The 21271-nt window shown below is 50.2% G+C and overlaps 1 protein-coding gene across 3 annotated transcripts in view; it reads right to left on the bottom strand.

Moving 5' to 3' along the window:
- The window catches only part of PDE7A (phosphodiesterase 7A), a 149968-nt gene that overhangs the window by 13367 nt on the left and 115330 nt on the right, over positions 1-21271 (bottom strand). For all 3 annotated transcript variants that reach the window (XM_045004724.1, XM_045004725.1, XM_045004726.1), the window contains one exon: positions 6284-6379. In XM_045004724.1, coding sequence (XP_044860659.1) covers positions 6284-6379 — 96 coding nt within the window. The remainder of the gene's footprint in view (positions 1-6283; positions 6380-21271) is intronic.

Genomic DNA, 21271 nt, shown 5'->3' with positions numbered 1-21271 from the left:
GATTTAGTATAAATGCATCCTGGAAATCAAATTACTTAACTCTAACCAAAATGTTATGATCTGGAATATTATGATCTTGACTGAGCAACCACCTCCTTAGAAGGAGTCTCTCTCTCTCTGCTAAGCCAGTCTGCCTGAACATTGAGGCAACCTGGAACTCACACATGGAAGTTGATTCTATTCATCAGAACAGCAGGGCTGACACTTCTGCTAACCTTTTGCGTCCCTCATAGATAATTTAGGCAATCCACGCATCACACTGGTGGGCCTTGATCAGAAAATGGTACCCTACAGCAAACCATCAGGGACAGAAGAGCTAGCTGTACTGCTTTTAGTTTCTGTACATGTGAATAAGTCTTTCCTTCCTGACCACTGTCCAGCCACCAGCCCCATAAGAACCAGACTTTTGTCTTTGCTTGCCTTTCCAAGTCCTTCTTGCTTTCCTTAAGCACTGCAATTACAATATATGGAAGGTCACTTGAGTAGAATCAGTACAAGGGAACTAGTTTGCAGCAAAAACAAAAGAAAACTGGTTAGTAATCTATTCTATAATTTCACTTCAACTGTGCACTGGGTGCACACACACCTGTTGGAGAGTTTTCCCCTCTGCTATCTCGTGCCATCATATGAAGGTATAAAGAGCTGAAACACCCCTGACCACCTCCTCAGTCCTTCTCGCCAGACAGAGTCTGACAGAAACAGAAAGAAGAGTGGGTTGTGGAATGGACATGTGTAACACATCTCAAGGGACAACCATTACAGAATAGGCTAGTAACTGTTTTCTCTTCAAATGATTGCATATGTCCATTCCATTTCATTCAGAAGCCGTTTGATCTGGCAGTGGGATCAGAGTCTACCTGAATAAGGATCGCAGGACCACATGCCCAAATCTGGAATAATCTTTAGAACAATGAAAGATGGCATGATGTGAAGCAAAGGTGTGTACTGAAGACCAAGTCACTGCTTTGCAAATGTCCAGAATAGTCACCTGGGCCACAAAAGCTGCACGAGATCTTGTTGCATATGTTAACACCCTACTCTGTGGAGTTATTCCAGCCAAGTCAGAACACAAACAAATGCAAGTGGAGAGCCACAACGAAATTCTCTGAGAATAGACTGGAAGGCTCTTCATTCTGTCCACAATTGCCACAGCTGTGACTACGACCTAAATTTTTTAGTTTTGTCCAGGTAAAAAGCTTAATGCTCTTCTGAAGTCCAGTGTGCGGCGTGTCTCCTCATCACTATGATTATGAGGCTTAGGGAAGAAAGTTGGTAAATATATAGCCTGATTAATATGAAAGTGAGACACCACATTGGTGATTAACTTCAGATGAGGACACAGATAAACCTTGTCCTTGTAGAAGACCGTATATGGAGGTTCAGAAACCAGAGCTCTCCTGGATGAGGAGACTGACACCAAAAATGCCACCTTCATGGAGAGATGAAGTAATGAACAAGTTGCCAATGAGTCAAACAGAGATCCATTAGCTTTGCTAACACCTGGTTTAAGTCCCAAGAGGAGACAGGACCCTCCACTTGGGGATATAACCAGACCAACCCCTTAAGAAACCTAATCACCACTGGATTGAAGGGCGGTGGAGAGAGGAAGGGTGGTTATCAACTGGTGGGAAGAACCCCAAGATATCTGCCAGATGGACTTTGACAGAACTAATGGCAAGATCTTGTTGCTTCAGGTAAAACAGATAGTCCAACACATGGTGGATCAGAGCCTGGACCAGGAAAATGCCTTTCTGCTGTGACCAGATGGAGAATCTCTTCCACTTTGCTAGTAAGTATACCTTGTAGAAGGTTTTCTATTACTTAAAAGCACATTGTGGACCTCCTTTAAATAAATTTCTTCGAGTTTGCCATGGAGCTTCAAGGTTTTCAGGTGTAGGGCCCTGCAGTTTGGGGTGGAGAAGGCAATCATGGTTCTTGGAGAGCAGGCAGTGTCAGATGAGCTCTGTGTGAAAGAATTAGCTGAGTGGAAAACCAATGTTGCCAAGGCCACGCCAGAGCTGTAAGCTTAACTCAAGTGGACCTGGAGAAAATGCATACAGGGGCTTGTCTGACTATGGCAGAGAGAAACATCCATCAGAGACCTAGGGCTGTGACCTGCTTGAGAACAAAACTGGTGATACTTCCTATTGATTTTTGTAGCAAACAGGTCTATTAGGGGAGTCCCCCACCACTGGAAAATGAACCTGGCCATATCCGGACAAAGAGACCACTCAAGACAACTGCTGAACAATCTACTTAAGTTGTTTCTCAGAGCATTCTGAGCACACAGGAGGTGAGAGGCTTTGAAGTGGATTGAGTTGTTGATGCAGAAATCCCACTGCCTTTCTCTGGTACCTGCCAGGATCATCCAGTTTCCTATCATCAAGTCCTGTTGCCTGACTGCAGTTGTAACTAGTACCATGATTGGTGAAAGTCATCAGGGCTTATGTAATGTCAAAAGATTGGGCGCAAATGCAGATTATGACTGTTTGCACAAACTAATGCTTCACATGGGAGACAAAAATGTTTATTTCTGTTAGTCTTCTCTAGCAAGACAACATAATGCTCCCATTTATATGGCCACCCATACCCCATCTCCATGGATGAGAGGGCAGTTCAGAATGTCTCCATCCAGAATTTCTGCTGCTTCATAAACTGGTTCAGTCACTTGAAGTCTCAAATCCTCTCCCACTCACTCAACATATTGATTATTGCAACGTTCCTAGGGTAACACACTTGTCATTGGAAAAAATCAGGGTCATTGTTCCATTTCTGGAGAAACAGTGGTCTGACGACACATTTGATATGTGTCTTCTCTGACTGATGAAGCTAGTGTGACGGGTTGGATCACAGAAACTCCCTTGGGAACTGCCACCTGATGTGCCAAGACTACTTCTGCCCCTGCTTTCCTGCCCTGTCAGCTTAGAACTTCAGTGCCCTGCCTGGTCTGAGCCAGACTTGCTAGCCTGCTGCAAACCCAGACCCAGGTCTGAACCACGTCCCCTAACAGCTGTAGGCTTGACTGAAAGCAGCTTACAGAAGTGTTCTTGTCTTTAACACTCAGATGCCCAACTCCCAGTGGGGTCTAAACCCAAATAAATCCATTTTACCCTGTATAACACTTATACAAGGTAAACTCATAAATCGTTCGCCCTCTATAAACACTGATAGATATACACAGCTGTTCTCCCCTCCCCTGGTATTAATACATACTCTGGGTTAATTAATAAGTAAAAAGTGATTTTATTAAATACAGAAAGTAGGATTTAAGTGATTCCAAGTAGTAACAGACAGAACAAAGTGAATTACCAAGTAAAATTAAATAAAACACGCAAATCTAAGTCTAATACAGTAATACAACTGAGTACAGATAAAAACCTCACCAGTAAGCTTACTGTTACAGACTAGTCTCCTTCTAGCCTGGGTCCAGCAATCACTCAGGGCAGGTCTACACTACGGGGGAAAATCGATATAAGATACGCAACTTCAGCTATGTGAATAACGTAGCTGAAGTCGAAGTATCTTATATCGAATTACCTACCGTCCTCACCGCGCAGGATCGATGTCCGCGACTCCCCATGTTGACTCCGCTACCGCCGTTCGGGTTGGTGGAGTTACAGTGTCGACAGGAGCGCATTCGGGGATCAATATATCGCGTCTAGATGAGACGCGATATATCGATCCCCGAGAAATCGATTGCTACCCGCCGATACGGCGGGTAGTGAAGACGTACCCTCACACACCTTATGGTTACTGTCCTTTGTTCCAGTTTCTTTCAGATATTCTTGGGGTGGAGAGGCTCTCTCTTTAGTCAGCTGAAGACAAAATGGAGGGGTTTCCCACAGGCTTAAATAGACTTTCTCTTGTGGCTGGAGATCCCCTCCTCTCTCCTATGCAAAGTCCAGCTCCAAGATGGAGTTCTGGAGTCACCTGGGCAAGTCACATATCCATGCATGACTAACAGTCTTTACAGGCAGAAGCCATTGCCCACATGGTATCTTGAATGTCTCCAGGAAGACTTCTTATGTGGACTGGAGCACTGCAAGATGCATTGTTCCTTAAGTGCTTCTTGATTGGGCACTTAACTTTGCGAATTCCTTTCTCCAGGAACTGACCAAATGCTCTACTAAGGTTATTTAGAAATCAAGCTAGTACACAGCCAATATTCATAACTTTGAATACAAAAATGATACATGTGTACAAATAGGATGAATAGATTCAGTAAACCATAACCTTTACAGAGATATGTTACATGGCACATGTAGCATAAAACATACTCTAGTTATGTCATATTCCCATAAGGCATTATGGGATACATCATCACAGCTAGAGTCTGGAGATGAATTTGCAAACAGGACAATGGGGGAGACAGAAGATCTCAAAGTAAGTTTCTAGTTACCATAGAGAGCACCCATATGCCTGAAATGCTGAGAGCCCAATGGGACTGAAAAATGGACACCCAGAGGTAAAACCTTGGAGTGACCTCAAGTAATCAGAAATGATCTTGGGAGAGGACTGAAACAATCTGAACTCTCTTTTGGTTTCTAAAAAAACTGCAACAGTCTGTAAATTGGCCTAGGGAACTGCCAGAAGAGGAAGGCTTTTTCCTGGAAGCAGCATCCAAGACTGGATTTGGTTCATCCTGTCAGCAGCTATAATTACAAAGAATATTTTCTTATTGGTCAGATATGCTAGAATAGAATTAAGGAAGACTCTGAAAAGTGGGAATATCCTTGGAGGGGAAGGGAGCCATCCCATGCTAAAATGAAAGCTTGTCTTCCTCCCCCAAAACAGCCTAACTCAGACAGCCCTCCTGACAACTATAGAGCTGTTGAATATGTTGGCAGATGACCCAAGAGAATCTCGGACCATGTGGCTGAGGTTACTGATTACCAGAAGACATTTAGATAGGTTATTCCAAACTGATGTTAAAAATGAAATAACGTTCCCTCTCTAGCTGAACTTCAGATAACCAGGGGATGACCAAGGAGACAAGACAAACAGCTTGTCACAATGACATACTGGACAGCCTAAAATAAGAGGTTTGTCTAGATACTCCCTTCACTTTCCAGTCTACAGGTTTCTAAGGACAGCTGATGTGTTTGTTTGGATGAAAGACCCTGAATCCACTTAAGGAGACACCAGTCATTTATTAGGAGAAACTGCTAGGGAACTTGTAAAGCATTTGAACAGACTGATGAACAGACTGGACTCCTGCCTCTCTTTTCTGTCTGGGGGAGGGGAGAAATCCTCTGAGTCTCATTTATCCTTGCTTTTTCAAACTTCATAACCACAAAAACATGCTTTGTATCAAGCAGATCAAGCCGCCTGAGAAACCTGGCTAAAGGGAACAGAGAGCTGCTTCTCCTGGCTCAATTGAGAACTAGCCTTCCCTTCACACTGAGCTGGAGGATATAGGGGAAAACAGGCAACATGAGGGATGAGTCTTTGGCCTTGGTGCAACCAGACATGGTAAAGGCATCCTAGGACATCACTGACAAGTGAGATGTTGCAACACATGGTGACTCTTGTGCGAAAACAAGAAGGAACCATCATTCCAGGGACTGTGCCAAGGACATTAGGATACAGAAATGTAAGTCCATAAACAATTAAACAGATCTGCTCTCCTATTGTCAAATAAAAGTAATGTTAATTTACACCTTTCTCCAAGGATACACAATACAGCATCATCTCATGATGGTCCCAAACATTCCTGTACAGCTTAAAGGAGAGTAGCTTCAATTCCTACATCAGTGGAGCAAGACTGGATCCTTTTCTATACTACTAAAAAGACCTGAGCAGAAACTGGTGTCAGCAACTGGTACTACTGAACTGGCGATGACTACAGGTTAGATAAGGACAAACTATGTTTCTTTTCAGAAACCAAGATGAAAACCAACATTATATTTCAATAATATTCTCACTATCTCCTCTTCCCTCATTTGTGATGTGAAATTCAGCCTTCATAATCCGCTGCATACAACCATGATGCATCATGAAATTCACACATTCTTGGGCAAAATCAATTTTTTCTGCTAAAATTAATTTCACTGCTTTTTGCGGATTTTTTTTCCTTCACCTCCCTAATGCCATTATTAAAATTAAGCTATTTCCAAAATTTGTAAGTGCGCACAGTATCACAATACTATCATTATAGGAAACAGCTTCAAATTAGTGCTGTTCAAACTTTCTTGCTAAACTGTAAGCAGTACTTCAAATGGTATCTTTTAAAATGCAGTTAAGGAGTAATGTTCACTTTAACAAAAGGCTATAATATATTTACCTAAAAATCTACGAAGTTTCATCATATCTAAGTGGAAGTGTTCTATCAGTCCATGAAGATTAAACAGGTGGAAGGTTAAGCTGACTAGACTGTTCCCTAAAAATAAAATACAAATATTAATTCATTGAAAAAAGGGAAAAATATTTAAACACTTTTGTATTCAAAAGTTATGCAAACAGATTGAAAATGTATAAGAATTCTGTAAGACTTAATTGGTCTAATCCATTAATAATTTCCCCCAGTGATTCTCAATATATCCACTACCAGCAATAAACTGTGCAATGAGAAGTCTCACTCAATATTAAAAAAATTAACAAGTCCATTTTCAGTGGCACTATACCTTTAAAACAATAAACCTGCAATCCACCTAAGTAGATTTATTGCTTAAAAAAGGAACACAGAGGTAATTAAGCCAAAAAACTTGTCAATGTTGGCAACTGCCCCAAGTCAAACACTTTAAATTTAGTTATCCCACCATGTGTTCTTTTTTGTAAAAGTATTCCTTGCTGAAATCAGAAATAAAAAAAATACAAATGTGCAATTTGCTATGAAATTTGTAGTACTACAAAGCAACTGCTATAATCATTCATTTACTAGGAGCTGAAATATTCCATATCATACATTTGATTTCTTTTTTTAAAAAATTTCAGAGGCAGTAAGGAAAGGCTTGCAAATTAAATATACATAATACTTGACAACTAGATCAGTTTTTGGCATATTTACTTTGACAGTGTCCCTTTAACAACCAGTTACACAGCCACTCAGTGTATGCTAGGTGCTTTACTCAAAAGCACAAAATTCCCCACCCCATATAACTTATTGTCATGCTTCACCACATGCGTGCATGTCATTTTGGTACCACTTCCCCAAAAAGCTGTTATTCCCAACACTAGGGCAAGATGTTCTTCAGAAGTCTATTCCTTTAAGAGGTATTTATCCAGAAGCACTCTATATTCAATTTGTATGGGAAAAATCACAGAAAGATGTATGTGCAACACTCTCCCCATACAGCTTCAAAGAACTGGACTGCCAACCCCCCGCTCTGCCCAGTTCCTTCTTGCTGGAACTCTGACAGAGGGGAAGGAGAGTGGGTCATGGAATGGATATGAGCAACACATCTCGAAGGACAACAGTTACGAAAGGTAAAAGACGGTTACTCACCTTTGTAACCGTTGTTCTTGAAGATGCGTTGCTCATATCCATTCCAATTAGGTGTGTGCGCGCCGCGTGCACGCTCGTCAGAAGATTTTTACCCTAGCAACACTCGGTGGGTCGGCTAGAGTAGCACCGCCATGGCGCCGAATATATACCCCTGCCGACCCAACGGCCCTTCAGTTCCTTCTTGCCGGCTACTCCGACAGAGGGGAAGGAGGGTGGGTTTGGAATGGATATGAGCAACACATCTCGAAGAACAACAGTTACAAAGGTGAGTAACCGTCTTTTCTTCTTCGAGTGCTTGCTCATATCGATTCCAATTAGGTGATTCCCAAGCCTTACCTAGGCGGTGGGGTCGGAGTGAGATGTTGCAGAATGCAAAACTGCTGAACCAAAGGCTGCATCATCTCTGGACTGTTGGACCAGTGCATAATGTGAGGCAAAGGTGTGGACCGAGGACCAGGTAGCTGCGCGACAAATCTCCTGGATGGGTACGTGAGCCATGAAGGCAGCAGAAGACGCCTGAGCCCTGGTGGAATGTGCAGTGAGGTGGCTTGATGGAACATGGGCCAAGTCATAGCAGGTACGGACGCACGACGTCACCCAAGATGAAATCCTCTGGGAGGAGACAGGTAGGCCCTTCATTCGGTCTGCCACTGCGACGAAGAGCTGGAGCGTTTTACGAAAGGGCTTTGTCCACTCGATATAAAATGCGAGCGCCCTACGGACGTCTAGGGAGTGCAATTGTTGCTCCCTTCACGATGAGTGTGGCTTCGGAAAGAAGACCGGAAGGAAGATATCCTGGTTGATATGAAAGGCCAATACAACCTTAGGGAGGAAGGCCGGATGTGGCCGCAACTGCACCTTGTCCTTGTGAAATACAGTATACGGTGGGTCCACCGTGAGAGCCCGAAGCTCGGAGACTCGTCTGACCGATGTAATGGCTACGAGGAAAGCTGTCTTCCAGGACAGGTATAGCAGCGAGCAGGTTGCCAGCGGCTTGAATGGGGCAGTCATAAGTCTGGTTAGAACCAGGTTGAGGTCCCAGGATGGGGCGGGGCGGCGAACTTGGGGGTATAAGCGCTCCAAGCCCTTGAGGAACCTAGAAACCACAAGGTGCGAGAATACGGAGCGGCCACTCTCCCCTGGGTGGAAGGTAGAGATGGCTGCCAAGTGCACCCTCAATGATGATACTGCCAGGCCCTGCTGTTTGAGAGACCAGAGGTAGTCCAAGATGGAATGGATCGGGACCTCGGTGGGAGTAACATTGTGCATTTCGCTTCCACTTGGACAGATATGTTAACTGAGTGGAAGGTTTCCTACTACCCAGGAGTACTTGTTGTACCGAGGCAGAGCAACATAACTCGGATCGGTTTAACCATGCAGCAGCCATGCTGTGAGGTGCAGGGATTGCAGGTCTGGGTGGTGAAGTCTGCCGTGATCCTGCATTATGAGGTCTGGGCGAAGAGGCAGGGGAATCGGGTTGGCTATCGACAGGTCTAGCAACATGGTGTACCAGTGCTGCCTGGGCCACGCTGGAGCGATCATGATCAGGTGCGCTCTGTCCCTGCGGAGTTTTAGCAGGACCCTGTGAACCAGTGGGAACGGTCGAAAAGCGTACAGCAGATGGCTCGTCCACGGCATCAGAAAAGCGTCCGAGATCGAGCCCGGGGAGAGGCCTTGGAATGAGCGGAACGTCTGGCACTTCCTGTTCTCGCGAGAAGCGAAGAGGTCTATGCGGGGAAAGCCCCACTTCCGGAAAACAGAATGGATAACGTCCGTACGAATCGACCACTCGTGAGACAGGAAGGATCTGCTGAGGCGATCCGCCAGAGTGTTCCAAACCCCTGGGAGAAAGGACGCTACCAGGTCTATCGATTGGGCTATGCAGAAGTCCCAGAGCTGGATGGCTTCCTGACAAAGAGGGGAGGACCGTGCTCCTCCCTGCTTGTTTATGTAATACATGGCCGTTGTGTTGTCTGTGAACACTGAGACACAATGGCCTTGTAGGTGCTGCTGAAACGCCTGGCACGCAAGGCAGACTGCTCTCAGCTCTCGGACACTGATGTGCAAGGCCAGCTCTTGAGCTGACCAAAGGCCTTGAGTGCGAAGCTGACCAAGGTGAGCACCCCAGCCGAGATGAGGCGTCCGTCGTCAGGGACACCGAGGGGTGAGGTGGATGGAACGGCATCCCTGCACACACCAGGGAGGGCATCGACCACCAGTCGAGGGAGCCTAGGATGCTCGGGGGGATCGTCACGATCATGTCTATGCTGTCTCTGCCCGGGTGGTATACCGAGGTGAGCCACGATTGGAGGGGACGGAGGCGTAGCCTGGCATGTTTGGTCACGAACGTGCAGGCAGCCATGTGACCCAGGAGACCGAGGCAAGTGCAAGCCGAAGTTGTCGGGAAGTTCCATAGACCTTGTATAATTGTTACCATCGCCTGAAACTGAGGCTGAGGTAAGCAGGCTCTGGCGAGATTGGAGTCCAGGATGGCCCCAATGAATTCTATTCTCTGTGTGGGAATCAGAGTGGATTTCTCTATATTGATCATCAGGCCTAGATGCAGGAATAGGTCCTTGACGATGCTCACATGACAGGTGACTTGGGCCTCGGAGGTCCCTCGAATGAGCCAATCGTTTAGATATGGAAAAACGTGTATCCGATGGCGGCGGAGGGAGGCGGCGACTACAACCATGCACTTTGTGAATACTCTTGGGGCTGTAGAGAGGCCAAACGGAAGGACCGTAAACTGGAAATGTTGACAGTTGGCCACAAACTGGAGGTACCTACTGTGTGGAGGATAAATGGCGACATGAAAATACGCGTCCTTCATATCGAGGGCGGCATTCCAGTCTCCGGGATCCAAGGATGGGATGATGGTCCCCAGGGATACCATGTGGAACTTCAGCTTTATCATGAACTTGTTGAGTTCTCGCAGGTCTAGGATAGGTCTGAGACCTCCCTTCGCCTTGGGGATTAGGAAATAGCGTGAGTAGAACCCCTTGCCCCTTTCGTCCTTTGGTACCTCCTCTATAGCTCCGATGGCGAGGAGCGTCCGCACCTCTTGCAAGAGGAATTGCTCGTGAGAGGAGTCCCTGAAGAGGGACAAGGATGGGGGGGGTGCAAAATAAACTGGAGGCGGTACCCAAGTTCCACCGTGCGTAGGACCCAACGATCCGAGGTTAGATGGGACCACGCAGGGAGGAAAAAGGAGAGGCAGTTGTAAAAGGGAGGGAACGGATCCTGGGTAATAACTGGTACGCCGTCCTCAGGCGTGCCTTCAAAAGTTTGGCTTTGGCCCCGCTGGTGGTTTAGCGGGACCCTGATTTTGGCCCCCTTGGGGTCCTGTCACCTACGACTGCCTCGGCCACGCCTTCTGCCAAAGTCCTGTCTTTGTCTAGGCGCAGGGTAAGGGCGGTGAGGCTGGGGACGGAAAGGCCTGCGCTGAGTCACCGGCGTGTGCATGCCGAGAGAGCACATAATGACCCTGTTGTCCTTTAGGCTTTGTAGCCTAGGGTCAGTCTTTTCAGAAAACAGGCCTCTACCGTCAAAGGGCAAGTCCTGTATGGTATGCTGTAGCTCCGGCAGGAGGCCTGACACCTGAAGCCATGAAATGCGTCTCATGGCAACACCTGAGGCCAGAGTACTGGTTGCGGAGTCGGCTGCATCCAACGAGGCCTGGAGGGAAGTTCTCACCACTTTCTTCCCCTCCTCCAAGAGGGCAGCAAACTGTTGACGGAAGTCTTGAGGGACTAACTCCGTAAATTTACCCACCGCCGCCCAGGTGTTATAATTGTAGTGGCTAAGCAGGGCTTGTTGGTTTGCCACCCGGAGTTGTAGGGCCCCTGCTGAGTACACCTTACGGCCCAGTAAGTCCATATGTCTAGCCTCCTTTGATTTTGGAGCTGGCGCTTGCTGGCCGTGGCGTTCCCTCTCATTGACAGACTGCACTACGAGGGAGCAGGGAGGAGGATGTACATACAAGTACTCGTACCCCTTAGAGGGTACCATGTACTTGCGCTCAACTCCCCTGGCAGCGGGCGGGATAGAGGCTGGAGACTGCCAGATGGTATCAGCATTGGCCTGGATCGTCCGAATAAACGGTAAAGCCACTATTGTGAGTGCGTCAGCCGACAAGATAACTACTACCGGGTCCTCTATCTCCGGGACTTCCTCCACCTGGAGGTTCATATTGAGTGCCACCCGTCTCAGGAGGTCCTGATGGGCCCTCAGGTCAATTGGAGGAGGGCCCGAGGAGGATGTTCCTGCCACCGCCTCATCTGGAGAGGAGGAAGAGGAAAGGCCGGGGACAAGTGGGTCCTGTGTGGGCTCTTGTTCTTGGACGACCTCCTGCTCCAGGTGGATCTGGGAGTCTGGTGGCTGAACTGGAGCTTCCTCCGTACCGGTCGGAGGGGGACGGCTAACAATAGCCTCTGGCACTTGGTGCTCTGATGGGACAGAGCGAGACGGAACTACCGGTACACCTTGGGCCTGGTGGTACGCCCAAGGTGTCCAGAATGACCACCTTGGTCTTGGGCCTGGGTCTCCTGGAAGACTCTGGTGGGCACATCGGAATCACGGTCCTGAGCATAGGAACTGTCCGCATGAGACGACACCGATGTGTGTTGAGATGGCCATGGAAGGGCTGAAAAGCCCTGGGCAGAGTCTCCCTCTCTGACCGATCTCGCTCTACTCGGCACCGGGGATCGGTACCGGGAGCCATACCGGTACTGGGAATGAGATCGGGACCTGCGACCGGAATGATGCTGGGAGGTCGACCGAGATCTCGAGGCTCGACGACGAGAGCGGCTGTGAGAGTCACGGTGCCTGGAGCGGCGCCGGGAGCTGGATTGGTGCCGAGAGTACTGGGCCGGCGAACGGGATGCTGATCGGTGCCGCGAGTGCGACCAGTACCGATAAGGAGAACGGTGCCAGGACTGCGAGCGGCGTCGGGACCGGGACCGGTGACTGGACCGAGAATGTCTGCGGGACCGCGATCGTGAACGGTGCCGCTCTGCGGTGCCGACAGAGGGTGGTCTGATCAAGGCAGGCTTGCCGATAGACTGTATGACCCGCACCAGCGGTGCCGGGGGTTGAGGCAGCGCAGACTCTGTCATTGCGATCAGCTCCCTCGCCGTGGAAAATGTCTCCGGTGTGGAGGAAATAGTGAGCTCAACCACGGCTCTCGCCGGGGAGCTTTCAGGCACCGGACTCGACGGCCCTTGCGGGACCATAATCAACGGTGCTGACATTGTCGGTGCCACGGCAGGTGTCAGTGCCGGGTGGTCCGACCTAGTCGAGTGCTCTGGCTACGGTGCAGGTTTCACGGAAGCTGCCGGAGTCTTATGTCTCTTCACCCTCGGGGAGAGGGAGCGGTGCCGAACAGACGTCGGTGCCGCCGACGGTCGGTGCCAAGAGACCTTAGCGGTACTGGTGCGATCCGGTGCCGAGGAAGTGCCTCTGCTTGTAGACTGTCCAGCGCTTGGTGCCGAGGGCAGAGGGGTAAGAGCTGCCTCCATCAGGAGCTGCTTGAGATGAAAGTCCCGCTCCTTTTTTGTCCTCAGCTTAAAGGCCTTGCAAATACGGCACTTATCTGCGAGGTGAGATTCCCCGAGGCACTTAAGACAGGAGTCGTGGGGATCTCCTGTTGGCATCGGCTTGTGACAGGCTGAGCACAGTTTGAAACCCGGTGAACCGGGCATGGGCCCCGGCACCAGGTGCGGAGAAGGGGATAATCCCCGAACCCCTCTTAACAATATACACTATGTTATGAACTAATAAAATTAACTACAACTATAGAAATTTGAACTATATACACAAGAATTAACGAGATAACTACGAGTAGCTAGGGAAGTGGAGATCAGCTAAGCCGCACTCCACTGTTCCAACGACCGACATGGGCGGTAAGAAGGAACTGAAGGGCCGTGAGTCGGCAGGGGTATATATTCGGCGCCATGGCGGCGCCATGGCGGCGCCACTCTAGGGGGCGACCCAGCCGACCCACCGAGTGTTGCTAGGGTAAAAATCTTCCGACGAGCGTGCACGCGGCGCGCACACACCTAATTGGAATCGATATGAGCAAGCACTCGAATAAGAACTGTCTTTTCTTCTTCAAGTGCTTGCTCATGTCCATTCCATTGTATGTGACTCCCAAGCAGTAACACCATAGGTGGATAGGAGTTCTTGGACATGTTGATTGCAACATGCAATCAGCTCTGCCAAATCCAGCGTCATCTCTGGTTTGGGTGATGGCGTAATGCATTGTGAACGTGTGTACCAAAGACCACGTCGCAGCCCTGCAGATGTCCTGAATAGGAAGATGCGCCAGGAAGGCAGCCAAAGACCCCTAACCCCTAGTCAAGTGAGCCTTCACTATCAGAAACCAACTCGAATGAACAGTTCTGGGGACAAGCTGCAGCAAGGCTGGAGCTAAGCAGTTCTGACGCACCTTCACTGGCGGCAAGAAGGAACTGAGGGTGGGGGGAGCACACAGCTCCCCTTATACCGCGCCAGGCAGGTGCCACTCCAGGAGTCACGGGAGGCGCTCCCCCACCACGGGTACTGCTCGGGGAAAAACTTCTGGCACTGGTGCACATGGCGAGCACGCACACCTACTGTGGAATACACATGAGCAATCACTTGAAAAGACGGTTACTCACCGTAGTAACTGTTGTTCTTCGAGATGTGTTGCTCCTATCCATTCCAGTTAGGTGTGCGCGCCGCGCGTGCACGGCTCTTCGGAAGATTTTTACCCTAGCAACTCCGGCGGGCCGGCTGGGCGCCCCCTGGAGTGGCGCCGCTATAGCGCAGGATATATACCCCAGCCGGCCCGTCCGCTCCTCAGTTCCTTCTTGCCGGCTACTCCGACAGTGGGGAAGGAGGGCGGGTCTGGAATGGATAGGAGCAACACATCTCGAAGAACAACAGTTACTACGGTGAGTAACCGTCTTTTCTTCTTCGAGTGATTGCTCCTATGCATTCCAGTTAGGTGATTCCCAAGCCTTACGTAGGCAGTGGGGTCGGAGTTAGATGTTGCAGAACGCAACCGCTAAGCCAAAGGCTGCATCAGCTCTGGACTCCTGGACCAATGAGGCAAAGGTGTGGACCGAGGACCAGGTAGGTGTACAATACATCCCCCGAGAGGGTATGCGAGCCAGGAAGGCAGCTGAGAAGCGTGAGCCCTGGCGGAATGTGCAGCAAGGTGGCTCTATGGAACATGGGCCAAAACAGAGGAGGTGCGGATGCACAACGTCATTGAAGATGAAATCCTCTAGGAGGTATGCCCTTCGTCCGGTATGCCGGTACGAAGAAGGTTTTGGGGGCGTTACGAGAGGGCTCTGTCCGCTAGATATAGATTGCGGACGCCCTACGGATATCGAAGGAGGGCAACCGTTGCTCTCCTTGCAAAGAGAGTGGCTTCGGAAAGAAGACCGGAAGGAAGATATCCTGGTAGATATAAAAGGCCGACACCTCCTTAGGGAGGCAGGTCGGACGTGGTAATAACTGCCCTTGTCCTTGAGGAACACAGTATACCTTGGGCCTATTGTGAGAGTCTGAAGCTCGGAGACTCGTCTGGCCGCAGGAAAGGCTACAGGAAACTGTCTTGCAGGACAGGTATATCAATGAGCATGTTGACATTGGCTCGAATAGGGCAGTCATAAAACTGGTTAGAACCAGATTGAAGAGCCAGGTTTATGGCGGGGCCCCACTGGGGGGGGAGGTATAAACGCTCCAAGCCCTGAGGAACCAGATGGAATGGAGCGGGACCTCGGCGGGAGAAACATTGCACGTTTCGGAGCAGCAGGAGAAACGCTTCCACTTGGCCAGATACTTTAACCGAATGGAAGATTTTCTACCACCCCGGAGAATCCTGTAGAACCGAGGCAGAACAACGTAACTCAGATCGGTTTAGCCACGCAGGAGTCCTGCTGTGAGATGCAGGGATTACAAGACCGGGTGGTGAAGGTTGCCGTGATCCCGCGTCATGGGGTCTGTGCCAAGAGGGTTGCTACCGACAGGTGTAGCAACATGGTGTGCCAGTGGTGCCCAGGTTACACTGGAGCGATCACGATCAGGGGCGCTCTGTCCCTGCGGAGTTTTAGCAGGACCTTGTGGACCAGCAGGGACAGTGGAAAGCGTACGGCAGATGGCTGATCCACGGCCTCAGGAAAATCCTCCAAGACCGAGCCTGGGGAGAGGCCTTGGAACGAGGAGAATTTCTCTCCCTCTTTCCGTTCTCGCGAGAGCGAGGAGGGCTATGCGGGGAAAGACCCACTTCTGGAAAACGGAATAGATAAAGACGGGAGGAAACTACCACTTGTGAGACAGGAAGGATCTGCTGAGACGATCCGCCAGCTGAATCGCCTGGTACACAAGGCAGACTGCTCTCAGCTCTCGGACATTGATGTGTAAGGCCAGCTCTTGCGCTGACCGAAGGCCGTGAGTGCGAAACTACACCAGGTGCGCACCCAGCCGAGAGATGGGCTGTCTGTCATGAGGGACCCCAAGGGGTGAATGAAACAGCATGCCTGGATACACCAGGGAGGACGCTGACTCCCGGTCGAGGGAGCCTAGGCTGCCCGGGGGGGAACGAGACGACCACGAGTATGCCATCTCTGTCCGGGTGGCACGCTCAGGTGAGCCACGATTGAAGTGAACAGAGGCGAAGCCTGGCATGTTTGGTTGCAAACGTGAAGACAGCCATGTGACCCAGGAAACCTAGGCAAGTGTGAGCCCAAGTTGGCGGGAAGGTCCATAGACCTTGTACAATTGTTACCCTCGCCTGAAACCAAGGCTGATGTAAGCAGGCTCTGGCGAGTCTGGAGTCCAGGACGGCCCCAATGAATTCCCTTCCCTGTATGGGAATCAGAGTGGATTTTACTATTGATCATCAGGCCTAGACACAGGAATAGGTTCGTGTCGATGCCCACATGACTGGTAACTTGGGCCCGGTGGTTCTTCGAATGAGCCACTCGTCTAGATACGGAGACCGTGTATCTGACGGTGGCGAAGAAAGGTGGCAACTACAGCCATGCACTTTGAATACCCCTGGGCTGTATAGAGGCCAACCGGGAGGGCCGCATACTGGGAATAACGATGGTAGGCCCCAAACCGAGGGTACCTTCTGTGTGGAAGAGAAATGGCGACGTGAAAACACGCGCCCTTCATATCGAGGGTGGCGTACCAGTCTCCGGGATCCCAGGATGGGATGACGGTCGCCCTGGGTACCATGCGGAACTCATCAGCATCGTGACTTGTTGAGTTCCCGCAGGCCTAGGATAGGTCTGAGACCTCCCTTCGCCTAGGGGATTAGGTTTCGCCCTTACGTACCTCCTGTATAGCTCCGATGAAGAGGAGCGTCCGCACCTCTTGCCAGAGGAATCGCTCGTGAGAGGGGTCCTTAGGAGGGGTGAGGATGGGTAGGCTTCTGCCCCATTGGTGGTCAGAAGGACCCTAATTTCGGCTTCTTTGGGGTGCAGATTGATGGCCACGAAGCCACACCCGCTGGCCAAGTCCTGACTTTGTCAAGGCGCAGGGTAAGAGCGGAGGTTGGGGACGAAAACGTCGGCGCTGATTCACTGGCGTGTGCATGCTGAGAGAGAGAGAGCAAAGTGACCCTGCTGCCCTTTAGGTTCTGCAGCCTAGGGCCAGTGTTTTCAGAGAACAGGCCTGTGCCATTGAAGGGCAAGTCCTGTATAGCGTGCCGCAGCTGCGAGGGAAGGCTCGACAACTGGAGCCATGAAACGTGCCGCGTGGCAATACCCGAGGCCAGAGTCATGGCAGCGGAGTCAGCTGCGTCCAATGAGGCCTGGAGGGAAGCTCTCTCCAGCTCCGTCCTTTGCTGCAGGAGGGCATCGAACTCTTGACGGGAGTTCCGAAGAACCGACTGTGTAAATTTGCCCACCACCACCCACAGTAGTGGATAAGCAGGGCTTGCTGGTTCGCTACACGAAGTTGCAGGGCCCCCTCCGGGTACATCTTACGGCCCAGTAAGACCACACGCCCAGCCTCTTTGGATCTAAAGGCTGGTCGCATTTCGATTAGAGGAGGGCCGGAGGGGTATGTTCCTGCCCCCGCCTCATCTGGGGAGGAGGAAGAAGAAAGGCCAGGGACAAGCGGGTCCTGTGTGGGCTCGAGCTCCTGGACGACCTCCTGATCCGGTGGGATCTGGGAGCCCGGTGCCGAACCGGGGGTTGCTCTGTACCGGTCGGACAGGGACGACTAATTGTCACCTCTGGCACCCAGAGCTCCGAGGGAATGGAGCGAGATGGGATCACCGGTACGCCTCTGGCGTGGTAGTACACCCAAGGCGTCCAGAATGACCACTGATAGGTCTCCTGAAAAATTCTGGAGGGCACATCGGAAAACAGAGTGCTACGCATATGAAGTGTCCGCACGGGACGACACTGATGCGTGGCTGGATGGCCCTGGAGGAGCTGAAAGCTCTTGGTAGAGTCTCCGTCTGTAACTGACGTTGCTCGATGCGGCACCAGGGATCGGTACCGGTAGACAGACCGGTACCGAGAATGGGACCTGCCACCGAAGCTGTGCCGGGCAGTCGACCGAGGGTGCGAGGCTCGATGATCAGGAGTGGCTACGGGCGTCCCGGTGTCTGGGGCGGTGCCGGGAGCTGGATCGGTGCTGAGTGTCCCGGACCAGCGAACGGGATGCTGACCGGTGCCGTGAGTACTACTGGTACCAACATGGAGAACGGTGCCGAGACTGTGAGCGGCGTCGAGACCTAGATTGGTGACGGGACCGAAAACATCTGCGGGACCGCGACCCTGAACGGTGCCGCTCTGCGGTGCCGACGTAGGGTGGTCTGATCAAGGCAGGCTTGCCCATCGACTATGTAACCCGCACCGGCGGTGCCGGGGGTTGAGGCAGCGCAGATGCTATCGTTGCAATCAGCTCCCTTGCCGTGGACACTGTCTCCGGCGTGGAGGGAATAGTGAGCTCGACCATAGCTCGCACCACAGATGCAGCTTCATAGCGAGCTCGACCACGGTACGTACCGGGGAGTGTTCCAGCACTGGACTCGACGGCTTTTGCCTGGCCAGAGTTAATGGTGCGGGCATTGTCGGTGCCGCGGCAGACATCGGTGCCGGGCGATCCGACGGAGCATAGCGCTCGGCTGCGGAGCGGGCGGCTCGGACGCAGCTTCAGAGCGAGCTCGACCACGGTCCGTACCGGGGAGCTTTCCGGCACCGGACTCGGCGGCTCTTGCCTGGCCGGAGTTAATGATGCGGATATTGACGGTGCCGCGGCAGACATCGGTGCCGGGCGATACCACTGAACATAGCGCTCGGCTGCGGAGCAGGAGGCTCGGACGCAGCTTCAGAGCAAGCTCGACCACGGTCCATACCAGGGAGCTTTCCAGCACCGGACTCGACGGCTCTTGCCTGGCCGGAGTTAATGATGCAGATATTGTCGGTGCCGTGGCAGACATCGGTGCCGGGCGATCCGACGGAGCATCGCGCTCGGCTGCGGAGCAGGCGGCTCGGACGCAGCTTCAGAGCGAGCTCGACCACGGTCCGTATCGGGGAGCTTTCCAGCACCGGACTCGACGGCTCTTGCCTGGCCGGAGTTAAAGGTGCGGATATTGTCGGTGCCGCGGCAGACACCGGTGCCGGACGATCCGACCGAGCATAGCGCTCGGCTGCAGAGGCGGCGGCCCGGACGCAGCAAGGATATTGTGCCTCTTCATCCTCCAGGAGAGGGATCCATGCCGAGGGTAGGTCGTGCCAGGAGGCCTTTGCGGTACCGGCGATCCGGTGCCGAGGGAGCGCGCCTTGAAAACTAACTAGCGCTCGGCGCCGAGAGCAGAGGAGCAAGAGCTGCCTCCCTCAGGAGCTGTTTAAAACGAAAGCCCCGCTCCCCTTTGCTCACGGATTAAAGGCTTCACAAATGCGGCACTTATCTGTGAGGTAAGATCCCTCGAGGCACTTAGGAGAAGATCTCTTGTCGGCAGCGGCTTGTGGCCGGCCGAGCATTAGAAAACCCCGTGGACCGGGCATCGGACCCGGCACCGGGTGAGGGGAAGGGGATAAACCCCGAACCCCTGTAAAATAAATACACTATACTATTCTACAAACAAACAGAGTTAACTACAACTATAAACAGAACGAGAGAAAACTACGAGTAGCTAGGGAAGTGGAGGTCAGCTAAGCTGCGCTCCACTGTTCCAACGGCCGTCACGGGCGGAAAGAAGGAACTGAGGAGCGGACGGGCCGGCTGGGGTATATATCCTGCGCTATAGCGGCGCCACTCCAGGGGGCGCCCAGCCGGCCCGCCGGAGTTGCTAGGGTAAAAATCTTCCGAAGAGCCGTGCACACACGGCGCGCACACCTAATTGGAATGCATAGGAGCAATCACTCGAAGAAGAAAAAGAACTTCCGGCATCGATGCATGTGGCAAGCACACACACCTACAATGGCATGGACATGAACAAGCACTAGAAGAAGAACCAGAGTTTACTGATGTGTTAAACCAGCTTTTCATAGCAGTAGCCTCTTCTGCAGGGGCAAAGAGAATATTTCCTTCATTTCAGGTTATTCAGTTCAGTTCAATAACTAGTTCATTTGAAGGAGAGAAACTAATTGGGAGTTGAAAAAGCACAAAAGTTTGGTTTCCTCTTCTAATCTATGAATAAGAACTAGGTGAGAGTAGGTAAGATATAAAACTCTTAAGGACATGGTGACCAGAAACAATAATTTCAATTCACTAACTACAGATACAATTTCCTTTGTTTAATTAATCAGTTTTAAATACAAAAATATGTTTTAATAAACTTACTTTTTTCCTAATTTATCCAGCCCATTTGATTGTTTTTATTAGTTCAATAAAAAAAATTCTAAAATGCTGTTCTGTGCATTTTTAATTGATTTCCAATTTCCACCCATATGCAGCTTGACACAAAATCACAAGTAGAAAAATTAAACTTCTATTAAATAACATCATTCACCATTTTCTAATGTAATAAATGTAAAAATTAAGATTGAATAACTGTATGTTAAGTTCAATAATTTCTTAGACAAATGTATGTAGATATAGTGTATCCTAATGGTTAGCAAAAAGTAGTACCAAATTATACCAATTTAGGAAAATAACTAACAAGTACAAATGCGAAAAATAGATTAAAACTGACTATTCAAATCAAGGTTTCCTGTTTGTCAATTTAAGTGCTAATTAAAAACCAGTTATTTAAATCACTTTGAGTAGACAAGGCTTTACTGTGTCCCCTATGTCTCACGTGAACAGGGTGGACTGATTTAAATCAAAGTAATTTAAATTCACTACATTAATTCATCCTGTCCACGTGAGACAGAGGGGGCACAGTTAGGGCTTGTCTACTCAAAAAAGTTGCATAGATATAAGCTGAATCTGCTTTTCCACAGATACAGATATACTGGTCCAAAAAGGCTATGTGCACACTTGTTTCTATATAAAAGTCTTGTTTCAGTTTAGTGAAACATGTTCCTAACTGATTTAAGCGAAGATGAAGTAAGCCATTCTTATAGCAAAATAAGAGTACCACATAGTGTGCGTCTGCATATCAGCATAGCTATGTCTGTATAGCTATGCTGACAGAACCCCATAGTCTACTGGCTAGTCTACACCTGAAACACTACAGTGGTACAGCTGCAGCTGGGCTGCTATAGCGCTTCATTGTAGACACTACAGCGATGGGAGAGATTCTCCCATTGCTATAATTAATCCATCTCCCCAAGAGGGAGTAGCTAGGTTGATGGAAGAATTCTTTTGTCCACCTATTACTGTCTATGCTGGGGGTTAGGTTGGCTTAACTGCATCACTCAGGGATATGGA

This window comes from Mauremys mutica, chromosome 2, assembly GCF_020497125.1.
Source record: "Mauremys mutica isolate MM-2020 ecotype Southern chromosome 2, ASM2049712v1, whole genome shotgun sequence".
Classification (NCBI taxonomy): domain Eukaryota; kingdom Metazoa; phylum Chordata; order Testudines; family Geoemydidae; genus Mauremys; species Mauremys mutica.
This window is presented reverse-complemented; position numbering and strand designations above follow the sequence as displayed.